Source organism: Oxyura jamaicensis, chromosome 18, assembly GCF_011077185.1.
Source record: "Oxyura jamaicensis isolate SHBP4307 breed ruddy duck chromosome 18, BPBGC_Ojam_1.0, whole genome shotgun sequence".
NCBI lineage: Eukaryota > Metazoa > Chordata > Aves > Anseriformes > Anatidae > Oxyura > Oxyura jamaicensis.
The window spans coordinates 3,997,975-4,023,185 of NC_048910.1; the positions used below are offsets into that span (position 1 = coordinate 3,997,975).

At 44.9% G+C, this 25,211-nt stretch overlaps 2 protein-coding genes across 2 annotated transcripts in view; one reads left to right on the plus strand and one right to left on the minus strand.

The window, feature by feature from the left end:
* The window catches only part of OGFOD3 (2-oxoglutarate and iron dependent oxygenase domain containing 3), a 43,871-nt gene extending 40,165 nt beyond the window's left edge, over window positions 1–3,706 (plus strand). Inside the window, exon 8 of the mRNA XM_035342717.1 lies at window positions 1,814–3,706. Coding sequence (XP_035198608.1) covers window positions 1,814–1,950 — 137 coding nt within the window. The 3' untranslated portion in view covers window positions 1,951–3,706. The remainder of the gene's footprint in view (window positions 1–1,813) is intronic.
* On the minus strand, window positions 1–24,738 carry LOC118175780 (urotensin-2 receptor-like). The gene is made up of 2 exons (XM_035342325.1): window positions 23,532–24,738; window positions 1–1,995 (listed from the first exon to the last, which is right to left on the minus strand). The coding sequence occupies exon 1, from the start codon at window positions 24,690–24,692 to the stop codon at window positions 23,583–23,585; it is 1,110 nt and encodes a 369-aa protein (XP_035198216.1). The 5' UTR covers window positions 24,693–24,738; the 3' UTR covers window positions 1–1,995; window positions 23,532–23,582.
* Between the last annotated feature and the right edge of the window lie 473 nt (window positions 24,739–25,211).

Here is a 25,211-nt window from a genome sequence, read left to right on the forward strand (position 1 = left end):
TATCTGAAGACATGTTTATTAAAGAAGAAAATGAAAACATTCTATATAGCCAAAGAATCCATTTTAACTGGCTTAAACAGTACACTGAAACTTACCTAATTCTGAATTGCTAATGTTTCTTGTAAGAGATCAAACAAAAATGCGTGGAAATAAGTTTAAGGCAAAACTTTGGGTGAGTAGGTGAGGGCCTAATAATGAAGTAGTTCAGTGGTATTCAAATGTGATTTAAGAAAGTAAAAAATAAAAAATAAAAAAAATGCACACATTTTCAGGATAAAGGGGCTTTGTATGAAATCCTCAACAGTTCTGTTAACTGTAGCACTCAGAGGATATGAGAACCTTGCCTTCGTTTAGAGTCTTTCATCCAGAAGAGCAGGACACCAAGGTGTGCATGAGCTTTGCATACAAATAAATTTATTTTTTACATATATTTATAGCTTTATCCATTACTGATGTGCAGCCAGCGGCACAGAAGGGTATGATATATGACTTCATATTTCTGCTTGGCAGCTAGGAGTGATTCCTAGGAAAGATTAAATGTGAACTGCATCTGAATGTGGAAGGGACTCAGAGGCTACCCAAACTCCATGAGGCCAGTCTAGATTTGTTCAAATTTCTCGTGTGCTGCTGAATATGCAAGCTAGATAACTTCTGGGTCTTTAGTTAGAAGGGAACACTAGCTGTGTAGCTTGTGCCTGTTTCTGCAGTGTGTTGTACAAAGGTTGGAATAGTTTGTCTTGTTATTGTGCGGATTTTAAGTGGCCATTTAAGTGTTTTGTTTGGCCTGGTGGTCCCAGGCAGTCAGATTGTCTGTGTGAGTTCCTTGAGATAAGCTTTTAACAAACTTTCATCTGTATGGGGATACAACAGCTGTGCATATGAGTATTAATGGCTTTTCAGGAGATTTGAGTGGGCCTACAGAGTTGCTTCAGTTCTAAGTTACTTGCTAAACATTAAACTGCTATGTTCTCAAAACAGTTAAATAATGTGGAAGTGCAAAGTGCCCCAGTCTGCTGTTTGGTTAAGTGGGATGCTCGTACACCTCTGCTGGCATCCACAAAGTAACTGCCTTTCACCTTGAAGCAACCCAAGGCCTGGAGAGCCCCGAGGCAGGTGGGTGGTGGCACCCAAAGCTTAAACGGGATGAAGCACGGGGTAAGCATTTGCATCTGTAAAACAATTTCCAAGCCTATGTATTGATGGAGTGTCTCTTCCTAAGGAAAAATAATTGGCATACAAGAGTGATACATAACGTTCTGTCCTGGCTGAACAGTGAGTGTTCTGACTGTGCACAAAAAGCTATAGCAAATACTTGGTATAATGCTGATAAGCTGCCACAGCTGCTTGTAAACCTGCTGAGCGTTTTTTCACTGAAGACCTTTTGCCACCTCTGTAGGACTTCCTCCTTCTTTGGTCTAAAATTAGAGCCCAGACTAGAAGGGGAGCAGGGAGGAAATCAGTACACTTTGCTGACAGTCGCTAGGGTTGCTTTTTTTTTTTTTTTGTCTTTTTAATTGAGGCAACTAAGAACTGGATTCAGATGTTCTTGGCTTCCTCCTGCCTTTTATAAACTATGAGATATGGTAGAATTACGTCTCCAGCTTTGTAGCACGAAGGATTAATATACACTTTAAACAGTCCATAAAGCTGTCAGAGTGCAGCATAAGCTCGTAAGTTTGGCTCTGGGCTGACCTGTGGGCTCTCAGGTAGCTAGGGAACGGTTGGACTGAGACAACAACAGCAAAACTGCGTAGAGAGCTGGTAGCTGAATGGCAAACTCTGTGTCGCTGATTAAATGCTTTTGTCTTTACAGGCCGGGTTTCCTTTTTCACCTCTGGATCAGAGAACCTTCATCGGGTGGAAAAGGTTCGCTGGGGCACTCGCTATGCCATCACCATCTCGTTCACTTGCAACCCAGACCATGGCATTGGGGATCCAGTCCTGACGTAATTCCTCCCAGGATGGAACGTGAGGTTGAATGGAATGAGAGAAGCCCTGCAAGAGGAGGAGAAAAATTGAGATAATTGTATAGACTTGCATTCAATTAGAATTTCCCAGCTGTGTTAATACATTGTAATACATTTTTGTTTTCACATGTCCTTTCCTGTAAGTGTTGCAAACAGTGCCTTAAGGACCATCTTAAATTTGGTATGTTCTGTAACTGGTTTGTCTTCGTGTAGAGTCCTGCAACGGGCTTTTCATTTTTATTTTTATTTAATTTTGATTCTTCAGTTTAAAAGATACAAACCACCTTTTGGACCGTATCTTGATACAACACCACATGGTACTGTTACCTGTTGTTAAATTCTGTAGTCTCTTCCAATACTATTGGGATTTGGAAAGTTTGACCTAATTAATACAGCGGGGTGAGTGCTATTCTTTTGGACATGTCCCCTGTTGAGAGGAATGTTTTCTCCTTTAGCATGGGCATTAGTGGGCAATACACCTGTGGTTTGACTACTGGGCTTTACTTGAACTTTTTTTAAAAAAATTAAATTACTACAGATATTTTCTGCTACAAGCACGGACTAGTTAATACAATGTCAGAACTACAACCTTTTAATTAGCCAGAAAACATATCACTTCAGGATTACAAATGTTGTGGTGTGTTAGGGAATGGCACCGCAGCAGGTTCCTCTGACCAGAACGCAGCATTCCCAACTTGCCTCACTTTTAAGTGGCATCTTAAGAAAAATGATTAATCTCCTGGTTGGAAGTCACATACTAAAATTATTAAGAGCTCCTTATGGGACTGGCTTGACCATATAACCATGTAAATTGTATATATATTAAAAGGAGAGCTGGCAGAAAAAGTCATCCAGTTTTCTGGATTCAGCTGAGCATTCATCACTACCTAATCCCCAGTTAGGACAGTAGGATTTGGGAGGGACACAGGTGAGAAGCAAGTTAGTTTTGTGGTGGTTTTCCACGTGCTGGTGCTGGGACCTTTAGACTTGATCCTGTAAACCCTGACTTGCTGCTTGGACAGCCAGATAACAAAACCACCTGGACCAGTGTCTGTTGGATGTGGGCTCTGAAGGAAATTAGTAACCACTTACATTTTAAATTGAAATGCTCTCGAGCTGGAGCTCAATTGTAAAAACACTTTGAAAACATCTATTTATTGGGCCAAAATTTAGTTTTAAGACCAAGTTTAAGAAAACTCTTGATTTTTTGTTACAGTTGACCCAACTTACAAATCCTGTATAGTGAAGTACTGTTTAGCTTGTACAAAACAATGTTTTATCTGTTTCAGAAAGTCTATCAATAGCTTTTTATAGACTTCTTTTTTTTTTGGTTTAATATGAAGACTTCTTTTCTATTAACTTCGATCATTAGTCTGTGGTGTTACTTGAATAATAAATTGCAAGAACTTCAGAGAGGAAGAGATGATTGCATTGTACAATTGAAATAACAGAACAAATAATCTTGCCGACTGCCTTGCTTTCTTACCGCAATCAAAGGTTTTTGTGGTTCAACACTTTAAATAAATTGTAGGAAAAGTTATTTTTTCTTCAAATTTTGAAGTGAGCATTGATTTGGTTTATTAATCGTCTATCTTTTCTATGAAAATGAAAATGTGGGGATGTGCTTTTTTAATGCATACAGTTTCATGTAATTTTCATTTTTGTTTTAATCTCTTTTATGGAAATTGTAAGTATGGGGAGATTACACTGAAGATCTAATAAAGAGAATGATGACTAGACACTTGTGCTATTGTGAGTATTCTACGTTGGCGCACCAGCAAAATTGGTCTTCTATAATTTCATGTCTTCGGAAAACTGGATGCTAGGAAAATAATAGTTGGGTTCTGCATCTAAATACTTGTCTCAAAGCCTGTTAATTCAAAGATAGTTGCATCACACCAAGTTGTATGTCTTTGTAAAGACCAGACACCAGCAGCAGCTTTAGTGGGTTAAAACTTGATTTCTGACATCACTTTGTGATTTAAATGCAGGGCCTTTTCCACAAAAATAATCTAGTATTAGTGGAATCTAAATATCAGTGGGCCTCTGTGTGGATTTTGGTTTGATTCTCCAGGCTAAGGTCCTGTGTCCTGAAATTCTTACTTCACTATAAGTTTCATCACTAGTCTGTAACACTGTCATATAAATCAAGGACTTTGCAAATTTTTATAAATGTTTATTAGTTACTTCTCTGTCACGCAGGCTTTGAGTTGCACTAAGTGAAAATGGCACTTGGAGAGCTGCCCTCTCTAAAATACTCCCTAACAAGACCATGGTAGACCACGGGGGAAAACCCAACTAATCTGCTCTCAGGTTTTAATCTTCTGAGGCTTGTGTGTGTTGTAATACCTTCCAAACCCGGTGCGTTCTCCCGTGCTGTGAATTGACTGACGTTCAGAAATAAAATCAAGTTGGTATTTGTGGTTTCTGGATTTTTTAAGCTTTAGTAATGCGTTCAATATGATGACCAAACCTGTCAGGTGCAATTTGTGAAAAATGTGGGCACTGTACCTGGTAAGAGAATTCACATTTTGAAAGGAGCATAATAATTCAATATGTTGTGTTCCAACAATCAACAATTTATGTTGTGTTCCAGTACTAATCAACATTTTATATTTGAAGCTTCAATATCCGGACTACTAAAAGCAATATCTAGATCTATGAAGAAATTAAATAGCAAATGAGGAAGTAGAATACACTGTAAAAGATTCTAAACATAGCCTCCAGCAGGGAAATAATAACAGCAGAAAGGCTAATGTTCCTGGGGCAGCTTGGAATCTGCAGAACTCAGTGATTGTTAGAAATAAGCTTGACTTAATTTATTTTAGTCCCCATAAATGCCCCAATAACTTTTTATTAAGCGTCTCTCTCCCCATTTCTTGACAGGTAATTCTGAATTTGAAATAGTTTAATTTCTGCTGATGTTTCTATCTGTCCTCTTTCAGGTTCAGCCTCCCTGTTGCTACTGGGAAAGGCAGTGCTCTTTTTCTCAGAACTCCGTCGAGGGCAGGATTTGTTCTATTAAACTCCCATAAATCTGGTGCCAAGCTGCTGCGGACAAGTGCTCTTAATCGAACGCAGGGTCAAAACAAAATCTGGCTTGATGTTTCCTAGGGGTGTGAAAACCTTTGTTTAGAGCCCTTGTGGTTCAAATAAAGAAAGGTCAATACATGTTCAGTGGGAACTGGGGTGAAACCTGGACATAAATTTGCAGCCTTGTACCTTAGAGCATACTCATTTCAAGTATTTGGGAATGTTAATTTGTACTTTGAAATAAAAACATTTTTAAAGAAAGGTGAGGCCTGCTTGCGTGAAATAGAAGCCAGGGTGAAATAGAAAATATGTCAGGAGACCAAGCCAGGCTTTGAATCCTTCCTAAGGCATTGGGTGAGGCTTCTGGAGGACTTCAGATTAATTATACTACCCTGAAAATTGTTCTTATTTTCAAAGGTGTTGGAGAATATCTTTCTTCTAAAGCTAACAGGTGTGAGATCAGATCTGGTCTCTAGCACATACCTAGGTTTCAGTGCTATGGTATGCGTTTTATTTAGTTTTATGATTTTTTTTACTAATCCCATACAAGCTAATTCCAGGAGCTTTGACTGGATTTCTTGGGATTTTTCATGTTTTAAAATTTTGGTTCTGTAAGCAGTTGTGTAATCTTTTTTTTAAAAAAAATATTTCCCCATAAATCAACAGAAGTTTTGGAATGTTTACACAGTTTTTGTGTGTTGTCCATATATTGTATAGGTGGTTCCATCTAAATGAATTTAAAGTCCAGAAATGCTTTCCAGGATGCTCTGTGCACAAACAGGTTTTAATTTAGATTTGCATCAGAAATTTAGCTTCAGGTCTTAATTGCTTTGATTTATACGATAACTTCAAAAGGCTACATCTTGAGGCTCTAGCACATGATGTGTAGAACAAAATAAAAGCAAAACTTAAATGGCATTGGTAATGACTATGCTATCAAGAAAACCTGGTTTTCTTTCTTCAGTTGCAATTCTTAATACTTCTGAATCTCCCCTTGACAGCTTTCCTTTCCTCGTGTTCCATCTACACTCAGATGTCTGTGCGCTGCCTTTACACATGAATTGGATCTCTCTGAGGCACTCGTGTCTGGCTTTGTACAGTGTTTCTGCCTTGTCTGAATCCTAGGAGCAAAGCAGGTATGTTGCTGGAGGTCAGGGCAATTCTGTGCTGCTGCTGAGCAGGGGGAAATACAGCCACCCTACTCCTCTTCCCCCAAGTAAGGAAAGAAAATCCCAGCTCCTGTCTTTCCCTTTGAGTCTATTGTGAGGAAATCCAACCAAAGACTCCAAGAATAGCAGAAGAGTTATTTCCTTTATGAACCACAGATGGCTGCAGCAGGCATCGATCATTTTAGCCTCATTCAAGAAGGCAGACTTCTCAGGAAATCCGGTGGTGAGAGCTGTTGTAAAGTGGTGGGTAATTCCCCGGTAAGTGTCTATTGCTCCTTGTAAAACACTGTGGAGAACTATAGCAGAGTTTGCTTTATCTCTGCTTTTGTAAACCTTCTTAGGAAACTCAAAGCTAATTTTACAGCATGTTTGCTGAAACCTACCATACAGCTTTCCCTTAAAGATAGCCCATTTATCCCTAAAGCATCCACACAGGCACTTCTTATCTTCCATACAAGCATTGTTGGCTTGTACTAGAGGCCAGAAAGTGCTCTTCTAAGAGGCCTTTAGTGCCCAAAAGGCTTGTTTTACAAATGGATACCCTTCCAATTCTTTAGTTAGCCAAAAAGGAAAAGAAAAAGTGCTGAGTAGGTTAATGAGCTATGACTTTTCTGGACAGACACCTTGAAAATTTGGCTTTTTTTTTTTTTTTTTTTTTTTCCATTGGTTTATATAATTATATTAAGCTGTTTATCTGGGTGCCAGGACACTTTGCTGCTGACTTCACAGAAAAGCTTGATATTTTCTTTTGAGACTGCTTTTCACTGCCAAGACAAGGTCTCTGGGTAGACTCACACCTTGTAGGTGACCTTCTTGGCATATTAATTCGGCAACAATTACATCTGGGGAGAAATAAACAATGGTGGGTCCCAATGGACTCCTTTTACATGAGTTGGCAAACTCTGAACGGTAATTTCTTCTAGCCCCTCTAGCAGATAAACATTTTTATTTCTGGTATATGCTGTTACTGAAGAGGAGATGTGTTCTGGGAGTCCCCTTTGCATTTAGGGCTTTAAATGTGACTCACCCTCATAAAAAAGAGAAGGCCACGTTTCAGCAGATGATTCAAAACTTTAAAAGCTGCTGTGAAACCAGACCAACTCTAAGCCCGTTCATTCCTTGCGCTTCTCAACAGAAAATGAATGAGAAAAATGGTCTTTCACTTGCATTGTTTCTATTCCACTGTTGAAGTTGAGCGCGATAAATGTGTTTTCTTATTTTTCTGTTTCAGAGGGAGATAAATTACTTAGGAAGGAATTCCATTCCACTGGGAGGAATATGATCACATAAACTTTGCTGTTCACTTGCATGAGAAAGAACTATAACATAAATAAGTCAGAGTGATAAGTATAAGGTGGTGTTAGAGAGCAGCAGATTTCTCCCACGCTGAAATGTCCGTATCAGTGTTGAACTGATCCCCCCCAACCGGCTTTATATTTTGTTTTTTAAAAAAATCAGATCAATCAGATCACCAACTGGATGTTCTGAACTTCTAGGGAGCAAAGTTCTTTGTGTTAAATCCCTTCATAAACCTTTCAACAGGACCTCTTCCTTAACACCTTAGGCTATTTATCCCATCCATGTTGTTTTAATTAATAGTGAATGTTAAATCTGCTAAGTTAAGAAAGCTGTGCTTCATCCAGCTATTTAAAAATAATGAATTAAGCTTTCCTCTGCATATACCAGCTGTGTTTTTTTTTTGTTTTTTTTTTTAGGTGCTGTTATCCTCCGTGCATAACAACTGTCTGTAGTGCTACAGGCAGGATTTAGATTTATAAATAAGGACAATCTAAGAAGAAATTATGACTGAAACATTCATAAATGAAATGCATAGAAATGAACGTTATCTCTCCACTTAAAAAAAAAAAAGCTTGATTTTTTTTTTTTTTTTTTCTTGGAACTATAAGAAAGGACAAAGTTTTACTCATTTTGAAATCCTTCAGGTGAGGTGTGAGGACATGCACCTGCTCCCTGCTATGGCCCGTGGAGGTCCGACTGTGCTATTAGGTACTTGCACAGTGACTGGAAGCCCAGCCCTCTCCCTGCTCATCCTCCCTTTCTTGTTTCGTACACGTGTTGTTGGAGATCTTTGTCTGTTCAGACCACATGCAGGCAGGTAGAATCTCATTTTTTTTCTGCCTCAGCACAAGCACAGCATAAATGCACGCGGATTTCTCAGGAATGCTGTTCTCATCTTGAAGAGTGCCCAGTTAAAAGCACCCAGCCCGGGTGGCGATGAAGGCTCTCACTCATGTCACATTTATTAATGCTGAGACCCTTGAAGTCTTCCATCTTCACAGCTGACAGCCTGCTGCCTTTGAGCCTTGGTATTTTCATCTCAAGAACTGGAACTTGAGACCTCTTGACTTTGTTTGCTAAATGCTTTTAGCACCTCCAGATGGCTTGTGAGTCAGTGAAAGCCAGCGTGCTGCAAAAATTATCACTTCCAAGAGAAGTTAAACACGTTTCGACTCTGTAGCTAGGATTTGTATCAAGACTATAGCAGGCCATTAAAACTTGTCCTCTTCCTAATCATTCTCCTTAAATGAAATACTTTAGCCATTAAGCATGCACAGAAGGGCAGCAATCAAAACCTTTCCACAGCTGAATTGTATGAGGAGGTAGTTTAGACCTGAGCATCTCAAAAGCAATTTTTCTGTCTTGTGGTCAGGGCAGCCCAGTGACTTGCAGGATCCTGAGCAAGGCAGAGGGAAGGTGCTGAGAGCAGCTGTGCTGTTCACCTGATTCCCCTGAGTGGGAAACATAATTGTAACTGTGATTGTAAGTACATTTATAAACAAGGGCTTATGTATTAGTGCTACAAATGTGGCAAGTGTTATAGGGAGCGGTAATATCTCTAATTAAACCATTTCATGGAACTGGAAAAACAGAAGAGCCTTGAGCCCTAAAGCTTTGGTATCAACAAATGGAATGGAGTGAATGAATAAGTGGATCAATTAACTTAATAGAAAAAGTGAATGTCATTGTCTGCCTCTCCCTGGCCCAGCAGCTGAGCAGTGTCATTGAACCACAGTTTTCTTTCCTTCCAGCCATGGATGGACACGCAGGGGCTGGGAGTGTGGTGGTGGGGAGACTCAGCTTGGCTCTTAGCCTGCCTCCTAGGGCTGCACTCACTGCTTCCTCGGGGCTTCCACCCCCGCTTCCTAGGCACTCACAAGGGCTCCTTTGTGGCATAGAGAAGACAAAGGTGGAAATAGAAAATGATACACTTGCTCTACCGTCATTTCATTTTAATCTAAAATTGATCACTAGGATGTACAGCTGTCCCCTTCCCCACAAGATATTTCAAGAAAGTGGAGAACGAAGGTATTGCAACATCCTTTGAAAGGAATTTAGATTTTACCTCTCTGGCTTGCTTGCTGAATTCAGTCCGAGAACTGCGGCTGCACAAGACCATCACTTAGAAGACAAGTGTTCTCCAGTTGCGTTCAAGGCCCTGAGAGGTGAGGACTGCATGCGTACACCCGAGCCAGCTTTAGTCCTGGAGCACGCAAGCGGCTGTACCAGAACAAGTGAAATCCATCTCTAAGCTGTCTGCCTTGAAACTGGGACGTACTATTTCATTGGGAAGAATGCAGGTGTGGAAAGAATGCGCGACTTAGCGGTCTTATCTAATCTGAGTCTCTTTCAGAAGTACTGGCCTGGCCATAAATATTAATTTTGAAAATTCTTTTAGCTATAATAGCCAAGAATGGGTCCTAGCCACATGATGTTCCAATGCTGCTGAACAGCTAAAATGCTGAAACTAAGCGGAAATATGAATTTTGCAATGCTGGTACCTTGAAAACATAAGCCAACCTCTGGATTTGAGCACAAACTTAAACCGGCCCTTGGTAGAAATTTTTAGAAGTGGCTCAGGTGGAGCTTGCCAGTCCTCTTTCTGCATGGTAATTTGGAGACAGCTGTTGTGGCACCTGAGTTCACCTCACAGCCTCTTTCTAGCCTTGCTCCTCCTTGCAGACTGCTCCCGTTTGTGGTGTTGGTGCTGCTGGGGCACCACCACCTCCTGTATGCAGCAGCAGGGGTGGCTGCGGAGCCGTGCAGTTCTCCTCCCCGGAGACAGTTACTCTAAACAGCGGAGCCACTGTTTATCCTGGGGGCCAGGACTCCATCAATTTGTCCAGTTTATGTTGGGAGGAGGCAGTAAAATGCGATGCTTACAAGAACTGACTGCATGCATTCCCGTGTAGGAAGCCAAGAAGGCCCTGGTGTCCCTCGGCCCCTCACGAGGTGGGTGGCAGAGACCACCCTGGGAAGAGGTGCAGGGTATGGGGGGGCCTGGGTGGTGTCGAGTCTGCAGCTGGGGTGGGGGACACACATCTCCCAGGTGCAGGGAGTCTCTAGGGAGGTGCTGGCAGCAGAAAAGACTCCCTGAAAGGGAATGGGAGATGATATTTGGGCTCTTCTGTGGGTCTTTGCAGGACATTATAGGTGATGGGAAATGTATGGGGAGCTGGTTTGGCTTGGAAGCAGTCGGGGTGATAGTAGAATGCTGATTGCTACTGAAAGAAAGGATGAGGATGGACTGGAGGGAGAAGGCTTTGGCATTTGGAGAAGAAGCTGACAGCGAAGCCTTACGCAGTGTGTCCTTGTCCAGAGCTGTGTGAAGGTGACACCTCCCGCTGCTGAGGAGGTGCTGAAAAGCAAGCGCTAAATCCAGGTGATGGTGAGTGCTGAACAGCGCTGGTCTGAACAAATGGCACTTGGTGGGGATTGATATCACACCTGTACACACAATGGGGAAAGGTAAAACTGGCGAAGAGACTGAAATGGGTTTTTAGAGATGATTCACGCAATATTGAGAGTTCAGAGCAGTTGCAGTGTTTCTCCAGCCTTCTTTTGCTAATAGGACCCTGTAGATGTTGGCTTCTTGGCTTGCTGGCTACCAGCAAGGGAAGGAGGCTAACAGCAGAGTCAGAAAACTCATGCTGCCCTGGCCTGCTGCAGAATGACACTTTGGCAAAGAAAATTAACAGGAAGAAAAGATACTGACGGCACTGCCATCATCCTGTTCCCAAAGCAGCACCTCCCAAATCCAGCAGGTAACGTAAGGGAATGAGATCAGTGGCTGATCGTGGCAGATGTCTGCAGAAACCTGAGACACTCAGCAGGAAGGGCCAGAAAGTGCAAAGGCAAGTCCAAATGATTAAAACAATGGCGTGTGGGTTTTGTTCTTTTCTGTTCTAACTTGAAAGCTCCTCTGAAACTTGTTAAGCTAATTTGCAGAAATGTGTTTTGCACAAAGCATTACTTTAAAGCCAAAAGTTTCAGGAAGAATAGTTAGGAAAAAGTTCAGTTAAGGAGCTGCTTTGATTAAATACGTGCAGGAGGATCCGTCCCTGTCTGGCACTGAGGCTGGGATCACGAGGCGGCCCCAGCTGAGCACGTCCGAGGAGGGCAGCCCCTGTGCCCGGCAGCTCCTGGGGCCAGCAGCCCCCGCCCCACAGGTGGGAACCTGGCTGCTGAAAACGTGGTACTTTTCCCTGGGGGGCAGGGGGAGGACATCCCATAACACTACTCACCTGGAAATCACGGGACTCTTGAAGAGCTGCTTTATGGCTTTCCCTTCTCAAAAAAGGGGTATATAAAGTCAGCCACTTCCCCCCAGGAACTTCCCTGTCCCCTCAGCAGCCCAAGCTCTGAATGGGCAAGGTCCAATAACTTGGAGCAGTTTGGCAGAGCATTGAATGAAGGCCCGAGCGGCATGCTTGGCTATTATTATTATTATTCCAGATCACTTGTTCTGCCTGTTTGAGAGCTACAATCCTCGACAGGTTTGGATTCCATTTCATTCAACAATTTTGTAACCACGGGTAACTGGAGAAATGACATGGCTTTGCACTGCTGCAAGGAGGCTGTCAAGGTTGTCAGGTTTTACAATCAACCTGCTCTGACAGCTCTTCTGCTTTGCAGAATTTACCTTGCAGAGTCTGCTCAGAAAAAGCATTCTCTTTGCAGCATTTAATCTAAAAGGAAAACACAACGGAGCAGCTCATGAATGCCGTTGTAAAAAATGGGTATGTCTCCAGAGATACAGGATCTGGCTTCTTTTCTTTTTTTTTTTTTTTTTATTGTTTCTCTCCAAAGTATCCTTTTTTTTCTGTCTTCTTTTTTTAATGGAGTACACATTGGAATAAGTTTACTTTGTTCTGAGTCATATTGTGAAGGATGAGGTTCAGTACAGACTCATCCACTTTATTTTGTGTGTGGTTTTTTACAGACTGGATGGGAGAAGCCCGTAAATCTTGGAGACTTTGGAAGTGCAAAGGGGAAGTAAGTCTGCCAGTGGTCAGTGTGGGTTTCAAGGCTTTACTTTTTGTTTTTTTCTCCTTTCTGAATGTCTGCAATTGTCTTGCATGCTGGCAGGAGGGATACCCTCCCAGGTAGCATGTGCCAGCTGACAGCTAAATCCCGTGGGCATTTGTGGTGGTAGTTACACCCGACTGATGCTGTGCATGAAGAATATCATGTGTTAAATTAATCTAGGACAAAGGATTAAAGCACTAAACTTAGAAGAATTAATAGTTTAATATAATTATTCTGCTTTGGCCTTCCTGTTTAAGTTGTACTCATCTTGATTCAAATGATATTTCAATCCTTTCCTCAAAACTCTCCCCAAAAGTCTTCAAATAAAATCCTTTCAGTTACAACCCTGCCTGAATTCTCTTACAGATACTTGACATTCTTCATGCACCAGTAAAAACATGACAATAAGCTGTAAAGGATTTTTTTCCTTGGTCTTGAGCACTGCCTTGCAGATTCCCCAGAGCCCCTGGAAGTTTGTCCAGGCTCCAGAAAGCATCCTCTGGGTGATAAACTTGCTTCCTAAGCCTTAAATTATCTAAACCCTGAAACATGTGCCCAGCAACTGTGTTAGATCAGCAGCAACAGAAAAATGACAAGGGCTCTAAAGCTTTTCTCTTGCTCTCGCTTGCTTCTCTTACTCCATTAAATTCTCACACTTTGCTGTTCTGTCTCCTGTGCAGTTTTTTCATCGGATGAGAATTTGGTCCCAGAGGTGCCCGAGTGCTTACACGTGAATCGTGTCTTGTTCACCATCTCATCAGAGACTGATAAGAGCTTCAGAGAGATCTCAATGCCCATGAATTAAAACGTGGAGGGCCAGACCTAGTGAGGAATAAGGAACAAAAACGTTGCACCAAGGGCCAAAGAGCAAGTGCCATCAACTTAAATCAAAGAATAGAGATTGTTCCTGCTTCCCACTGGGAGTGTTGGTAAACAAAGGCTTTCAAATCCAGGTAAGGTGAGCACTGTTTTGGAAGGATAAATTTAGCAGTGATTAAACGAGCTCTTAATTAACCAAATATTCCCCCTGCTTGGCTTTCCAAAATTATTCAATAACTGAACAATTATAATGAGCTCAGCGAGTAATTACTATCCATTCCAGATAACTGCCCTCGCCAACTGCAGCTTTCTAACCACCAGCTGTTAATGTGCCAGGAAATGAAGTCCACAAAGTGTGAGTCAAATAATTGAAAACCAAACAGGAAAAAAAACCAACAGTTTCAGAGGCAATGGGAGGAAAACTGCCTCCACCCCCACTCCGTGCTGAGTCCTTAAGCGTGTGGTTGCTCCAAGACTTAGGAACCATTATACAAGTTGTTAGCGCGGACCAAATCTGCAGTACTACATTTTCAAGGGTGTTCTAGCAAATACATAAAAGTTTCTGGTGTCCCTCAGGAAGGGCCTTGCTCTTTATTCTGCCTCAGAAGGCTTTACAGAGCCACCTGGGGGCTGATGTGCATCTCTGGAAGGGAAGCCACAGCATCACTTAGTGAGCAGAAACGAGAAAACAGAAGGTGAAGCCCAAATCAACCGTGAGCATAAATTTTAAAGATAGTTCTAGTTGCAGAAGGGTAAAAGAAGCTGGATCATGAATTCAGACGTTTATTGGTCTGAGTGATATTTAAACAAGCTCTAGTGCATCGAAGCTTCTCACCCATGATTTTTGAAACAGATTTGAAGATGTGGTTTCATAAGCACTTCTTTTCATGGCCCATCGGTTGTACTGGATTCACAGGCTGGGGGGTGGACAGTAAATCTCATCGGCAGAAGTGCCAATTGGTTTGGGCTTGACTGGAGGGAAGAGAAAAGAAAAAAGCTAGAAATGAGAAAGGCTTAACCCTTTAAAACCCCAGGGCTACAAAAACAGACGGACCAGCCCAACCAAGGGGCCAGAAGAGGTTTAAGATGGAGCCACTCTAAAGGAGGTGTTTGTCACATTGTGCTCCTAGCTATGCAGATGTAACTTCTCTGCTGGAGTTGAAGGATTTACTTAGAGCAATCATGCTTGCAGTGACATGCCTGCTTTCTGATTATGTTGTAGAAATCAATAGACACTTTTGCCTTCTCTGCAGGCAACCTGGAACAACAGATCTGAAATTCAAGAGGTATAAAATTTCCCCCAAAGCCTCAAAACTCTCCCTGGGTGTTTCAGGGTCTGGTAGGGTTTGTTGCTGTGGAGCAAAGTGAGGATGGGAGCAGAGTCCCTGGCAGAGACTGCAACTTGTCCAGAAGGAAACACAGCACAAAGGAAGGACAGAGCAGACAGAGACCAAAGAAAAACAGCAGGTTAAAATAAGAACACCAAGGACAGGAACATGCTAAAAGCAAACATATTTTCACTGAACAGACAAACTAAACGGTCACATTTGATCCATGATCTTTCTGTAAAAGCTTTGCTCAGTGTAGGCAGAAGATTCAGCCTGTGGAGAATGACGGGAATGCAAACTTGTTAAGGTAGGTCCTGGGTTGAAGTCTGTAATTACACATGGACCCTCCACAGGCAGAGTTTGAAACACATGCCTCAGAGCTTGCTAAGCTAAACATTTACTGAAGAATGAAGGAGGACAAAAACATCAATTAAGATGCAGCTTTGATGCTTTTTTTGGATGCTTTTTTTATTTTTATTTTTATTTTTATTTTTTTTAGGTCTGACCTAATGGTCTTTCTGTGCCCTGACACTAGTGGGGACTTCGCTCCTGTTTCCCTGCCACCTCTGTAACTCCTCACCCTGCACCACTGGGGCAAAGTGGAGTTCAGGGGCTCCCGTACCAGCTGTCCTCATGCTCACAGCAAATGGGATGAGAAGAGAGGAGGATTTGCAAGGTTGGATCAAGTACTGTTCTGCACCAAAAACCTGCCAGGAGGTAAGATTTCGAGAAACTGTGAGGCATGAGCCCCCTCAGAGCTGCCTACCTCTATTCTACCCCCTGTTTCCAAACTGGGTGTACGGGCTTATTGCTGGAGGCAGCGTGAAGCTGGCATAGTATTGCCTTCCTAAATCTCCTGCCAGCCTAAAGCAATTCCTCTCTGATCTCATTCAGGTTAATGAGTAATCTGGTGTGGCACACTAACTATTTCATTTTTGCATTTTGTAGGTAACGAAGCCTTTTCCCCTCACCTGAGGGCCTTCTGGCATTACAAGCACGAGGGGAGCATAAGGCTGTGAAGTAACAGTTTTTTTTCTTGCCTTTTATTGGACTAAACCCAAGACTACTTTTAGGTTTTATGTATTTTTTTCTGAATAACAGAGATAGATGGTGAGTACCCAGGGCACACTGAGAAAATATTCACTTGGATGGATGGACGGATGGATGGATGGATGGAGGAATAAGGGCAAGTGCTGCTCCTGCTTTGTCCCCATCCCTCCAGTGTGGGCCCCCAGATCTGCAAAGAGCTTTACCCATAACTTCGGGCACCAGAGGCTGCAGAGCTTCACTTTCTTATCCTCCCTAAGAGAAGCTGCTGCAAAGACAGAGCGGCACTTTGAAATTAGGGAGATGCTTGCCACAATAAACTTGTGTTTGTATTAAAACAAACAGACAAATGAAAGTAGCGAAGCAAAGTTAGTTGGTTGCTATCTCCTCTGCTTCTGTTGTTGGGAATTACTCGTGCTGCGCCTAAGGCAGGCGGAGGTTCCTCGACAGATTTAATCACTCTAAAACTATGCCAAGAACAAAATGACAGGGAAGCACTGCCGTGTTTAGCAATCAGGACCATTCTCTCTGTTCAGCCTCCTCTGCATCAGGATCCAGCACTGGAGCAGGCCGCGGCACGGGCTGTGGCTGGGAGGGGTGAACTGCCCTTACCTTCACCAACCCCAGTGCTCCTAACCCACGATGTGGGGAAAAAAAGCTGCCAGGAGGTAAAGAAGAAAGATTTTGCTTCCTTACCATAGCTCCTGCTATTGTTTCTTACCCGGGGAGAGGCTGTAGAGAGGGTATTGATGCAGTGAAATGATGATGCTTTTATCGGAACCATTTCAGCCGTGCTCCCTGAGATGCCAGCCAAGCGCAGCTGCCATTGCTGGGGGCTAAATTATAATCTTTGTTGACTGGCTGCCATTGATCTAAAAATGGATGAGAAGTTCTTCTGGTACACAAACATTTCCTCCATCTGACCATTAATAGCTAACTGGAATCCTGAGTTACTCCTAAAAGAAGAGCTTTGAACTTTTGTACATAAGACCAAGGATCTCAAAACATGTCACGCACATTAGCAGTGTCTTAAGACACTCGGGCAGACCACGGAAATTGCATCGCTGTTTTTTAGGTGGCAAACTGAGCAGCAGCACAGGGGCAAGTGACTCCTCCGAGGTCACACTGCAAGTCCATAGTGGTTCTGAAAGAGAAGCCTGGACTTCCCACCTCCTCCCACTCACAGTAATCTGCCTTTTCAGCTCCCATGTCAAATGCTGTCTCGATAGGAGGCTGCAGCATCACAGCCCCTGTAAATCTCCTCTGGATTTTATTAGCTATCATGCTTTCAAGCCTGCCTGGATTACTTATCAACAGCTTTCAGGATGAATGGCCTGTGAGTCCCCACCGGCAGATGATGGGAAGGAAGATAAAGACACGCACTCGAGTGGGATCAGATAACCGCTGCTGCTGCCTGCACAGTGCTGCTGCCGCTCCTGAACCAAGCGCCAAAAGCAGCTTTCAAAATGTGGGGGTAGAAGTAACTCGGGCTCCAGCTGATTTCATAGTAATGCCATTCCTCTAAGACATTCCCTTCTAGTGTTAAATGAAAGAAAAAACAATCTGTTATGAAGGAAAAAGCAGAAAGTCAATTGAAATCAGTGGGGTTTTGTTAGAAGCACTGCTATGTAGTGCCTCTTCCTGCGGGGCTTCTTGCACAAGCCACCCCTGTGGCTCTCAAATGTGAAGCCAATATGGTAAACTAAAAGGTGTAGAAGTGTTCTAAATTTGGTAGAAGTCTCTGATGAGGTTTAGAGGAGCACATATATGAAGCTGTGACTGTCTCCAAAACTTGCTGTTTATGGACACACCACATTTAGTTTCAGGAATCAGCCTTGCTTTGTTTGGATGAATTCATATTTGTTTTCAGTTAAGAATTCAGGAGATGAACTCAAGATCCTATCGGGCGTGCACAAGGAAAGGCTGATGACATCTTAGAGAGACACTGGCCTAAACACGCAGAGACAAACTTAGCAGATCTTACTTCTTCCCCGTTTGCACCATTTGCTTTAGGATTGTGTCCTCTGCCAACCACGGCCGATATGTGGAGTGGTTTGCACCAAGTTATTTACTGATTTCCCTCCAGAGATCTTGATGGAGGGCTTGGGTGGGATCTTCCCCATTAGTGAAGTGCAGCCTTCCCTGATAAATTCAACAAGTGCTTAACTCTTCACCTTGCTTCTCGCTTTAGAAGTGTTCCTAGTACTTACAAAAATGTTTCATTTAAATTAAAAATTAAATTACAAACGAGTTCCCAAGGAAAATCAGAAAAGCAGAGCCTGAATGCCAAAAGAATTCTTCAGGATTCATTTTTCCCTTACCTCTTTTAATTGTTTCTTTTCTTGTGTTGGGATGGGGGGAAGGCAAACATTGCAGCAGTTTTGCTTTGGTGTGTCCCAGTGGGATCCTCTTCTCTGGGGGCAGGAAGGCTCCAGCTGGGACTGCAGATCACGGAGCTCAGCTCTGAGCACCTGAAACCCTCCAGGCTGCAGTGAGGCTGCCCCAGGGGTGTCACACACCACACCACAAATTCGGTGTGGTATGGGTTCCTCAGTGGGGCTTTTGATATACATCCCCTTTATGGTTTTAATAAACCTCAGTAACTATTAATTTCACATGTCCCCCTGCTGCATGTTGCATCCTAGAGGTTTGGCCAAGTGAGCTGTCAGCGAGCTCTTTCCCCTGCCTTCGTGGGACTCACCCTGGGCCACCCAAATCCCCCGGGTGCTTTGCTCCCAGCTGACGCATCTTTTCCCTCTGCTGTGCTTTAGGTACATTCCCCATCAAGGGCAAAAAAAAAATCGTATAGCAGTAATAATAATCACTTTAAAGGGTACTTATTTTCTGTGAAGCTGCTGCTACAGTTCTGAAGACAAAGCAATTTATTTCTTCCAAGCTATAGCAATTAACTCCAAGTCTCTCCAGTTCCCCTGAAAAACTTGAAACTGACAACAGCAACTAATATTATATGGCAAAAGCAATCTGCAGCTGGGCTAAGCTGTAGTTAGTCACCAGCTCCGGGTGTTTCCGTGGGTGCTGCCAGCAAGGCTGCTGTGCAAAATGATGGGGTAAAGTTAGTCCAGGTTCGGCACAGGAAGAAAGGTGGGAGAGCAAAGTTAGCACTTGGGAGTGGGTTTTCTCTGCCTAACAGACTTGTGTTCAGGAGATGTTGTGGCAACATTATATTTTAAAGAAATTAAGTGCTGTTATGTATTCAGGTTGTGTGCAACTGCTACGTTTTAAAACCTAAAATAAAAAGCAAATTTCCTTCCTGAGAACCTCTGGAGGGAAGATTGCTGCTGCCACCAGAGGGACTCCAAAACACAACGGCCAACTTTCCGGGGCTGACCGGCATTTCTGAAATGTGCGTTATCTGCTTCCACCGCTCAAGGGCTGGGCTCAGATACGAAGTTCGTGCACTTTCTATTCTGATGCTGCCGGGGGAACAGATTCTGTATTTGCTTCTGAGCAGAGCAACCTTGTCACCCTGCCTGATCTCCTGGGCTAATATAACTGGGCAGCGTGCCGTGCGAGGTACAAAGCGCTCATAAAATCACCTCCACTGCCTTTCCTGGTATTCCATCACACAATAGGCACCAAAAATGACTGCTAAATAGGAGCTTAAATGTTAATGATTTGCTTGCATACACAATTAAATTGTAAATGCGGGGCTTTTAAGTGTTTACTGCAAATGTGTTGTTAAAAAGTGGGGAGGAAGATGATCAAAGATGTGTGATTGAAGGTGAAGTCTGCAAAAAGTCAGTAAGCTTCAAACGTTTTCTCCTGAGCATGGGGAAAACAAGTGTTCTCACTTGTCCCACAAAGGACTTGCCTTTTCTTTTTTCAAGTGAAAACAGAAAAATTGCTGTTGCTGCAGTAGATGCTACCTTAGATTAAAGGAAGGAAAGAGCACTCAGGATGAAGCTGCTTTTCTTTCACAGCCTGCTCTTTCTGGTGAGCTGGGGGGGAACAGAGTGGGGCATACAGATTTAAACACCAAGGAATGTTGGAGAAGATTTTCTAGTGATTAAGCTATTTTCTGTCCTGTAAAGCCCATATGGAGTTTTGCAGGGACAACTTCTGCCCCAGCAACAAAAATATTGTTGTCTTTCCTAAAATTACCATTTTCCGTTTAGAGACTAGCTATGTCTCTAAACCTGCAGTAGAATTGCATAGGGCACACACATCTTGCGTGCTTGGAATGTAGGAGAACAGCCAAAGCAACGCTGTTTTAAAATAATTCACCACATTTTGCTTAGTTACAGCCCGATGAACTTCCCTGCTGTTACTTCAGCCCAAGCTGAGATGTTTCAGGTTTACCTAAATAATAAGATGCTTGCAGTTTCCAGAGCCGCATCATCTGGATTCTGGTTATGTGACTATCCCAATTTCCATATGAAAAGACTTTGTAACCTCTCTGGTTGTGGAGAGCTGGTGTGTTTTTCATCTCATGATTTTAGGAGCCCTGACTCATCCCTTTTAGTGTCGAAGACAGGTAATGCTCCTGCCTCATACAGAAAATAGCTTGGGCTGCTTTACAGCAGTTTTGTTGTGCCTGCATTAACTCTGTGCTCATGAACTGAGATCCCACCAACCCCAAAGTGTGGAGTCCCACGTCCTCCCCAAAATACTCTGGGTGAGCAGCAGGCAGAGCTACCCCATATGGGAGCTTACAGCTTGTGTAAGCCCAGGACTAGGCTCTGTGCTACGGGCAGGCAGCAGCAATCCCAAAGTTAACTACCCCGTTTTGTTGTTACAGGAAGATATATCAAGACTATGCCTGTTTCCAACATGTGAGCACACTGAGAACAGTCAAAGCTTCCACAGTTACAGACAAGAGGAACTCAGTTAATGCATCTGCTCTTGCAGGATATTTATTAAGTGTGTCAAAGCTACTGACTTTTGGCAGTTTAACTGGTCCGATGAGACAATAAGAGAGATGTTGTTTACACAAATTTATCTTTTAAATTTTGCTCTGATCCCTAGGAGTACGAGAGGCTCCCGAGGAGTTGCATTTGCAAAGAGCCACGGCTCCGCGGCGCTTCCTGCAGGCGGGGGGATGCCACATGCTGAGCTGCTAAAGGGCTGCTGTTCATTACACACAGCGGTGTCTTCTGATCGCTGGCCAGTTCTGCTTATGTATTTCGGGCTCTCCTCTGCCCGAACAACATGCTTTGTGGGTGTCATCAAATTTACTGCGTCTCTCCTTAGAGGAATCTCACATGGGTTCATCAGAGCCTGATGGGAGAGGGAAGCGGCTCTGAGATGGAATGGGCTGAAGTTGGTCAAGAAACTCGACAGTGATGAATGCCTCATACTTGGTCTTTCATTTGGGTGCTTCTCCATCTGCCTTTTGGTGTCAGCAGCTCCAATGCTACGGCACGAAGTGTGCACCCCATGTGCTGCTCAGGGGGGCAGGAGGAGCCTGCTAGGGGATGGCTTGTGGAGTTAAGCCCACCCTAACCAAACCCTTCTGTTGGCTATCCATTCTGGTAGGACTGTGTATGTAACCCACTCTTCTTTTCTCTTTTTTAAGATTTTATTTTATTTTTTTCAAGCACAGCTCTCTTCCAGCTCCCCCTTCTCATTACTAACTATGGTTTTAGGCTGTTTGGCACTAGATGTTTTAGCACGTGTTTGTTGAGGCAGGATGCGTATTCCCTAATGCTCTTTTTGATACCTACACCGCTTTTCCATCATCTGCTTCCCCTACACACCTGGTAACAGATACACACTATTTCATATGGGATAACCACCCGTCCTATAGCCGCCTTGCAATGCTGGGGTGGGACCGTGGCTTTCAAGAACTTTCTCCTCAGGCCAAGCACTGGAAATCAAGACCCATCAGGACTGTTTCAGGTCAGGGTGGGTTTTTCTTGTGCTCCGTGAGCAGCACAGCGTCACACTTTGCGGATGACGCACACGCTCCAGCCTTCCCACTCCGCCCTTTGAGTTAAGTCTTATCTGTGTTATTCTTACAGGGGAGTGACTTCCAGCCTCGGAAATGGGAAGCAAAGGGAAAGGAACAATGGCTTCAGAATTAATAATAAAAAGAAATGAATTAGTTCCTGAAAAGTTCTTTACAACTACTGAAGCCCACTCTGCCCTGCCAGTTCCCAGCAAGAGCTGTGCTTTAGTCCCCCGCGTTTGTAAGGAAGCTGGCACCATCACATCCATTTCTACCACCCAACTTGGCAGTCTGCATGATGCTGGAACACCACAAAGTGGGTCGCAAGCATTTTGAAGAAAGTCCTGTGATGAAAAGTAATGTAAGCAATGCTAAGGTGAGTTCCCTATTGCCCCTTCCCAAAAAGCACCCCAAAAACTGCACCTATATGAAGAATGCCAGACTTCAGGCACCGGAACCCATTTCCCTGGTCTTTGTCCAACACGTGCCCCGAGGGGGTTATTTTTCTGCCTTTCTGCATAAAATCCAGCATGTGTTCTTTGCTCCCCATCCTTGGCTGCTGTGTAGGCACTTTGTGTCTCCGCTTGAGCACAGAAGTACCCTAAAGCTTGGCACATGCTGCGAGAGGATCACCCAAGGACACGGAAACCCAGTACCACCATAGGGCTGCTGAGTTCCTCCTCTCAGTCAGGTCGGGGTAGGGAGATGCCATAAAAAAGTGGAAACGACTGTTCCTTAAGCAGCTGTCTGTTGTTTCAGAAGTCCCTGGACATGGCCAGCTGCTGACAATAGTTTATGCAGCTCTTGCTGCGCTTTAGTTATCCCCGGAGTCGGGGCAGATGGCTTGAACACAACTTTATCCCCACTTAAATGAGCTCCTTAGAGCACAGCTGAGAGCAGCAGCCTCTCCCTGGTAAACGCACCCCTCGGGCTGGGTGAAGAGAACGAGGGAGGGAAAACCTGACATGGTCCACTTCTTAATCATAATTTATTTTATGAACTGAAGTTTTATAGTTGACAGGCATCTCTAGCATCTCTGGTGGAGGTTTACCACTAGATGCTAAGTAGGAAGAGAATAAGCAAAATACATCGAGGCAAAATGCTTTTGGTGAGATTTGTCAGGGTTAAATTTGTCCTTTTTATGATGAATCTCACAGTACAGGTGTCAGTCATTTTTTTAGAGCCTCAGCTCTCTGAGTGACAGGATTATAAGATTTTTTTATTTTCCAAGGTAAATTTTCAGTTTTTCAAACTGTTGACTGCTGAGAAAGGGACAAACTTAAAATCAGTGGCAGATTAAAATCATCTTGGGTAGAAAAGTGAAAATATGAGATGCCTTTTTAGATAACCCAGTGTTTTCTGACAGCTTACCTCATGGTTTTTAAATGCTAGGAGTTTGCAGCACTGCTGCAATGAATTTTAAAGTAGAGATTTTGATCAAACTGAAATAGAGCTTGATCGAACTGCAGTGCACTATAATAAACAGGAAATAGAAAAAGGGGCTTAAAGTCTCCTTATGCACACTGTGAACTGATAATAGTAATATATAGGGCAAACCCAGGGCTTGCAGCTAAGTTAAGCAATCCCAGGACAATTTCAGACCTTTGTGGACCTGGTCCAGCTGTAACTGGAGGACAGCGCTGAGAAATCACACAGGAGAACCGGAGCAGAGCTGGAGCTTAGCAAGTGCAGCAAAGCTTGAGAAGAGTTTGCCGAAGAATTGAACAAAGTATCCGCCTCATCTTCTGCACCCTAACTAGAGGATTCATCCACACCCGCTGCCAGCAGGACTCCCCCTGACAGCCCTAAGCCCCAAGAAACTGAAAAGCATCTCACAGTACTTGGTGTCACATGAATTCTTGCCCTGAGCTATAGCGATCACCAGAAACGAGTTTTTAGGACCCTGCAGGGCAAAAGGGTCCCAAAGCCCTACCTTGGCCAGATGCTCTTCTGATCCTGATGTCTCCAGAGAGCCTCCTCTTCCTCACTTGTCCTTCAGCGTGGCCATGCCCAGGGCCTCCGAGCTGTAGTCGTACTGGTTGCTGGAGGACATGGAGCGTCCCCAGGAGCACTGCAGGTTGGAGCCCCTCTTGCGGAAGGAGGAGGTGAACCTGTAGAAGTTGCGGTGCCGGTTGCGCAGGTACTCCCGGTAGTTTTTGGTGAGCAGGGTGTAGAGGAAGGGGTTGATGCAGCTGTTGCTGTAGGTCAGGCAGGTCACCAGGTAGTTAATGCACTTTTGGGTTTGGGTGGTGAGCTGCAGGGAGCTGCTGTAGAGTCGCACCAGCTGCCAGATCCAGAAAGGCAGGAAGCAGGCCCAGAAGACCAGCACGATGCTGAAAATCATGATGAGGACCTTCTGCCGGGGGGACCTCTTGCTCTTCTCCTTGTGGGGCGGGTTCCTCTGGGACTCCAGGTAGGTCCTGGCCAGGCGCGTGTAGAGGAAGCCGATGATGATTCCCGGGGCCATGATGCTGGTGCTGAACAGCACTGTCAGGTAGGTCCGGTAGGCATCCACGCTCCAGGTGGGCGCGCACATCCTCTTCACCTTGCCCTCTGCCTTGCTCCCCTCGGTCAGGGTGACCATCAGCATCATGGGCAGCGTCAGCAGCAGCGAGACCGACCAGACGGCGCCCGCTGTCACCTTGCGGTAGCCCCGTGACCTCTTCAGGGTGTCCAGGGGCCGGGTGACGGCCAGGTAGCGCTCGGTGCACATGAGAGTGAGGGTGAAGATGCTGGCGTGCATGGTGAGCAGGTCGAGGCTGAGCAGGATGCGGCACCCCAGGTCCCCGAAGTACCAGTCCTGGGCCAGGTAGGTGCAGACGATGAAGGGGATGGTGGAGAGGTACAGCAGGTCCGCCAGGGCCAGGCTGACGATGGAGCTGTACATGGGGGCGGCGCAGCGCGCCGAGTGGCACATCACCACCAGCGTGTACACGTTGCCCGCCACCCCGGCCACGTACATCACCGACAGCACCGTCCCGAAAGCCGACGGGATGAGCAGGGGGCCTCCACCCCCGGGGGGGCCTCCCCCGCCGCCCCCGCCGCCCCCCGCCGTCCCGTTGCCCCCCGCCGCCGCCGTCCCGTTGGGCTCCATGGGCGGCGGCGGCGGCCCCGCAGCCCCTCGCTCCGAGGCTCCGGGCCCCGCCGCTCCGCCCCCCGCGGGAGGGCAGCCCCCGGGGAAGGGCCGCCGCTGCCCCCCGCCCCGCTCCTCCCTCCCCCGACCCACGGAAGGGGGCGGCGAGAGGGGGACTCCCCAGCCCGGGGGGCGACCCCCGGTGCTGGCCCCGACCCCGGTCCTAATCCCGGGTCCTAATCCCGGTCCCGGTCCCGGCTGCGCCCCCTGCTCCCGGAGCTCCCCGCCGCCCCCGCCAGCCGCTCGCTGCCCTGCCCGAGGCCACCCGGCTGAGGCGGCTCCGGGTCGGCTGCGGGAGAGGCGAGCTGCCCGCGGTGCTCGACTGGTGAGGTGCGCTCAGAGCCCGACCGAGGTGGAGGCAGACTCAAAACTGGGGCGGAAAAACACTCTCTTTTTTTTTTTTTTTTTTTTTTTTTTTTTTATTTCTCCCTTCCCCTCCACCCCCTTCTTGCGTTCTTTCGTTTTTTCTTTATTTTCCTT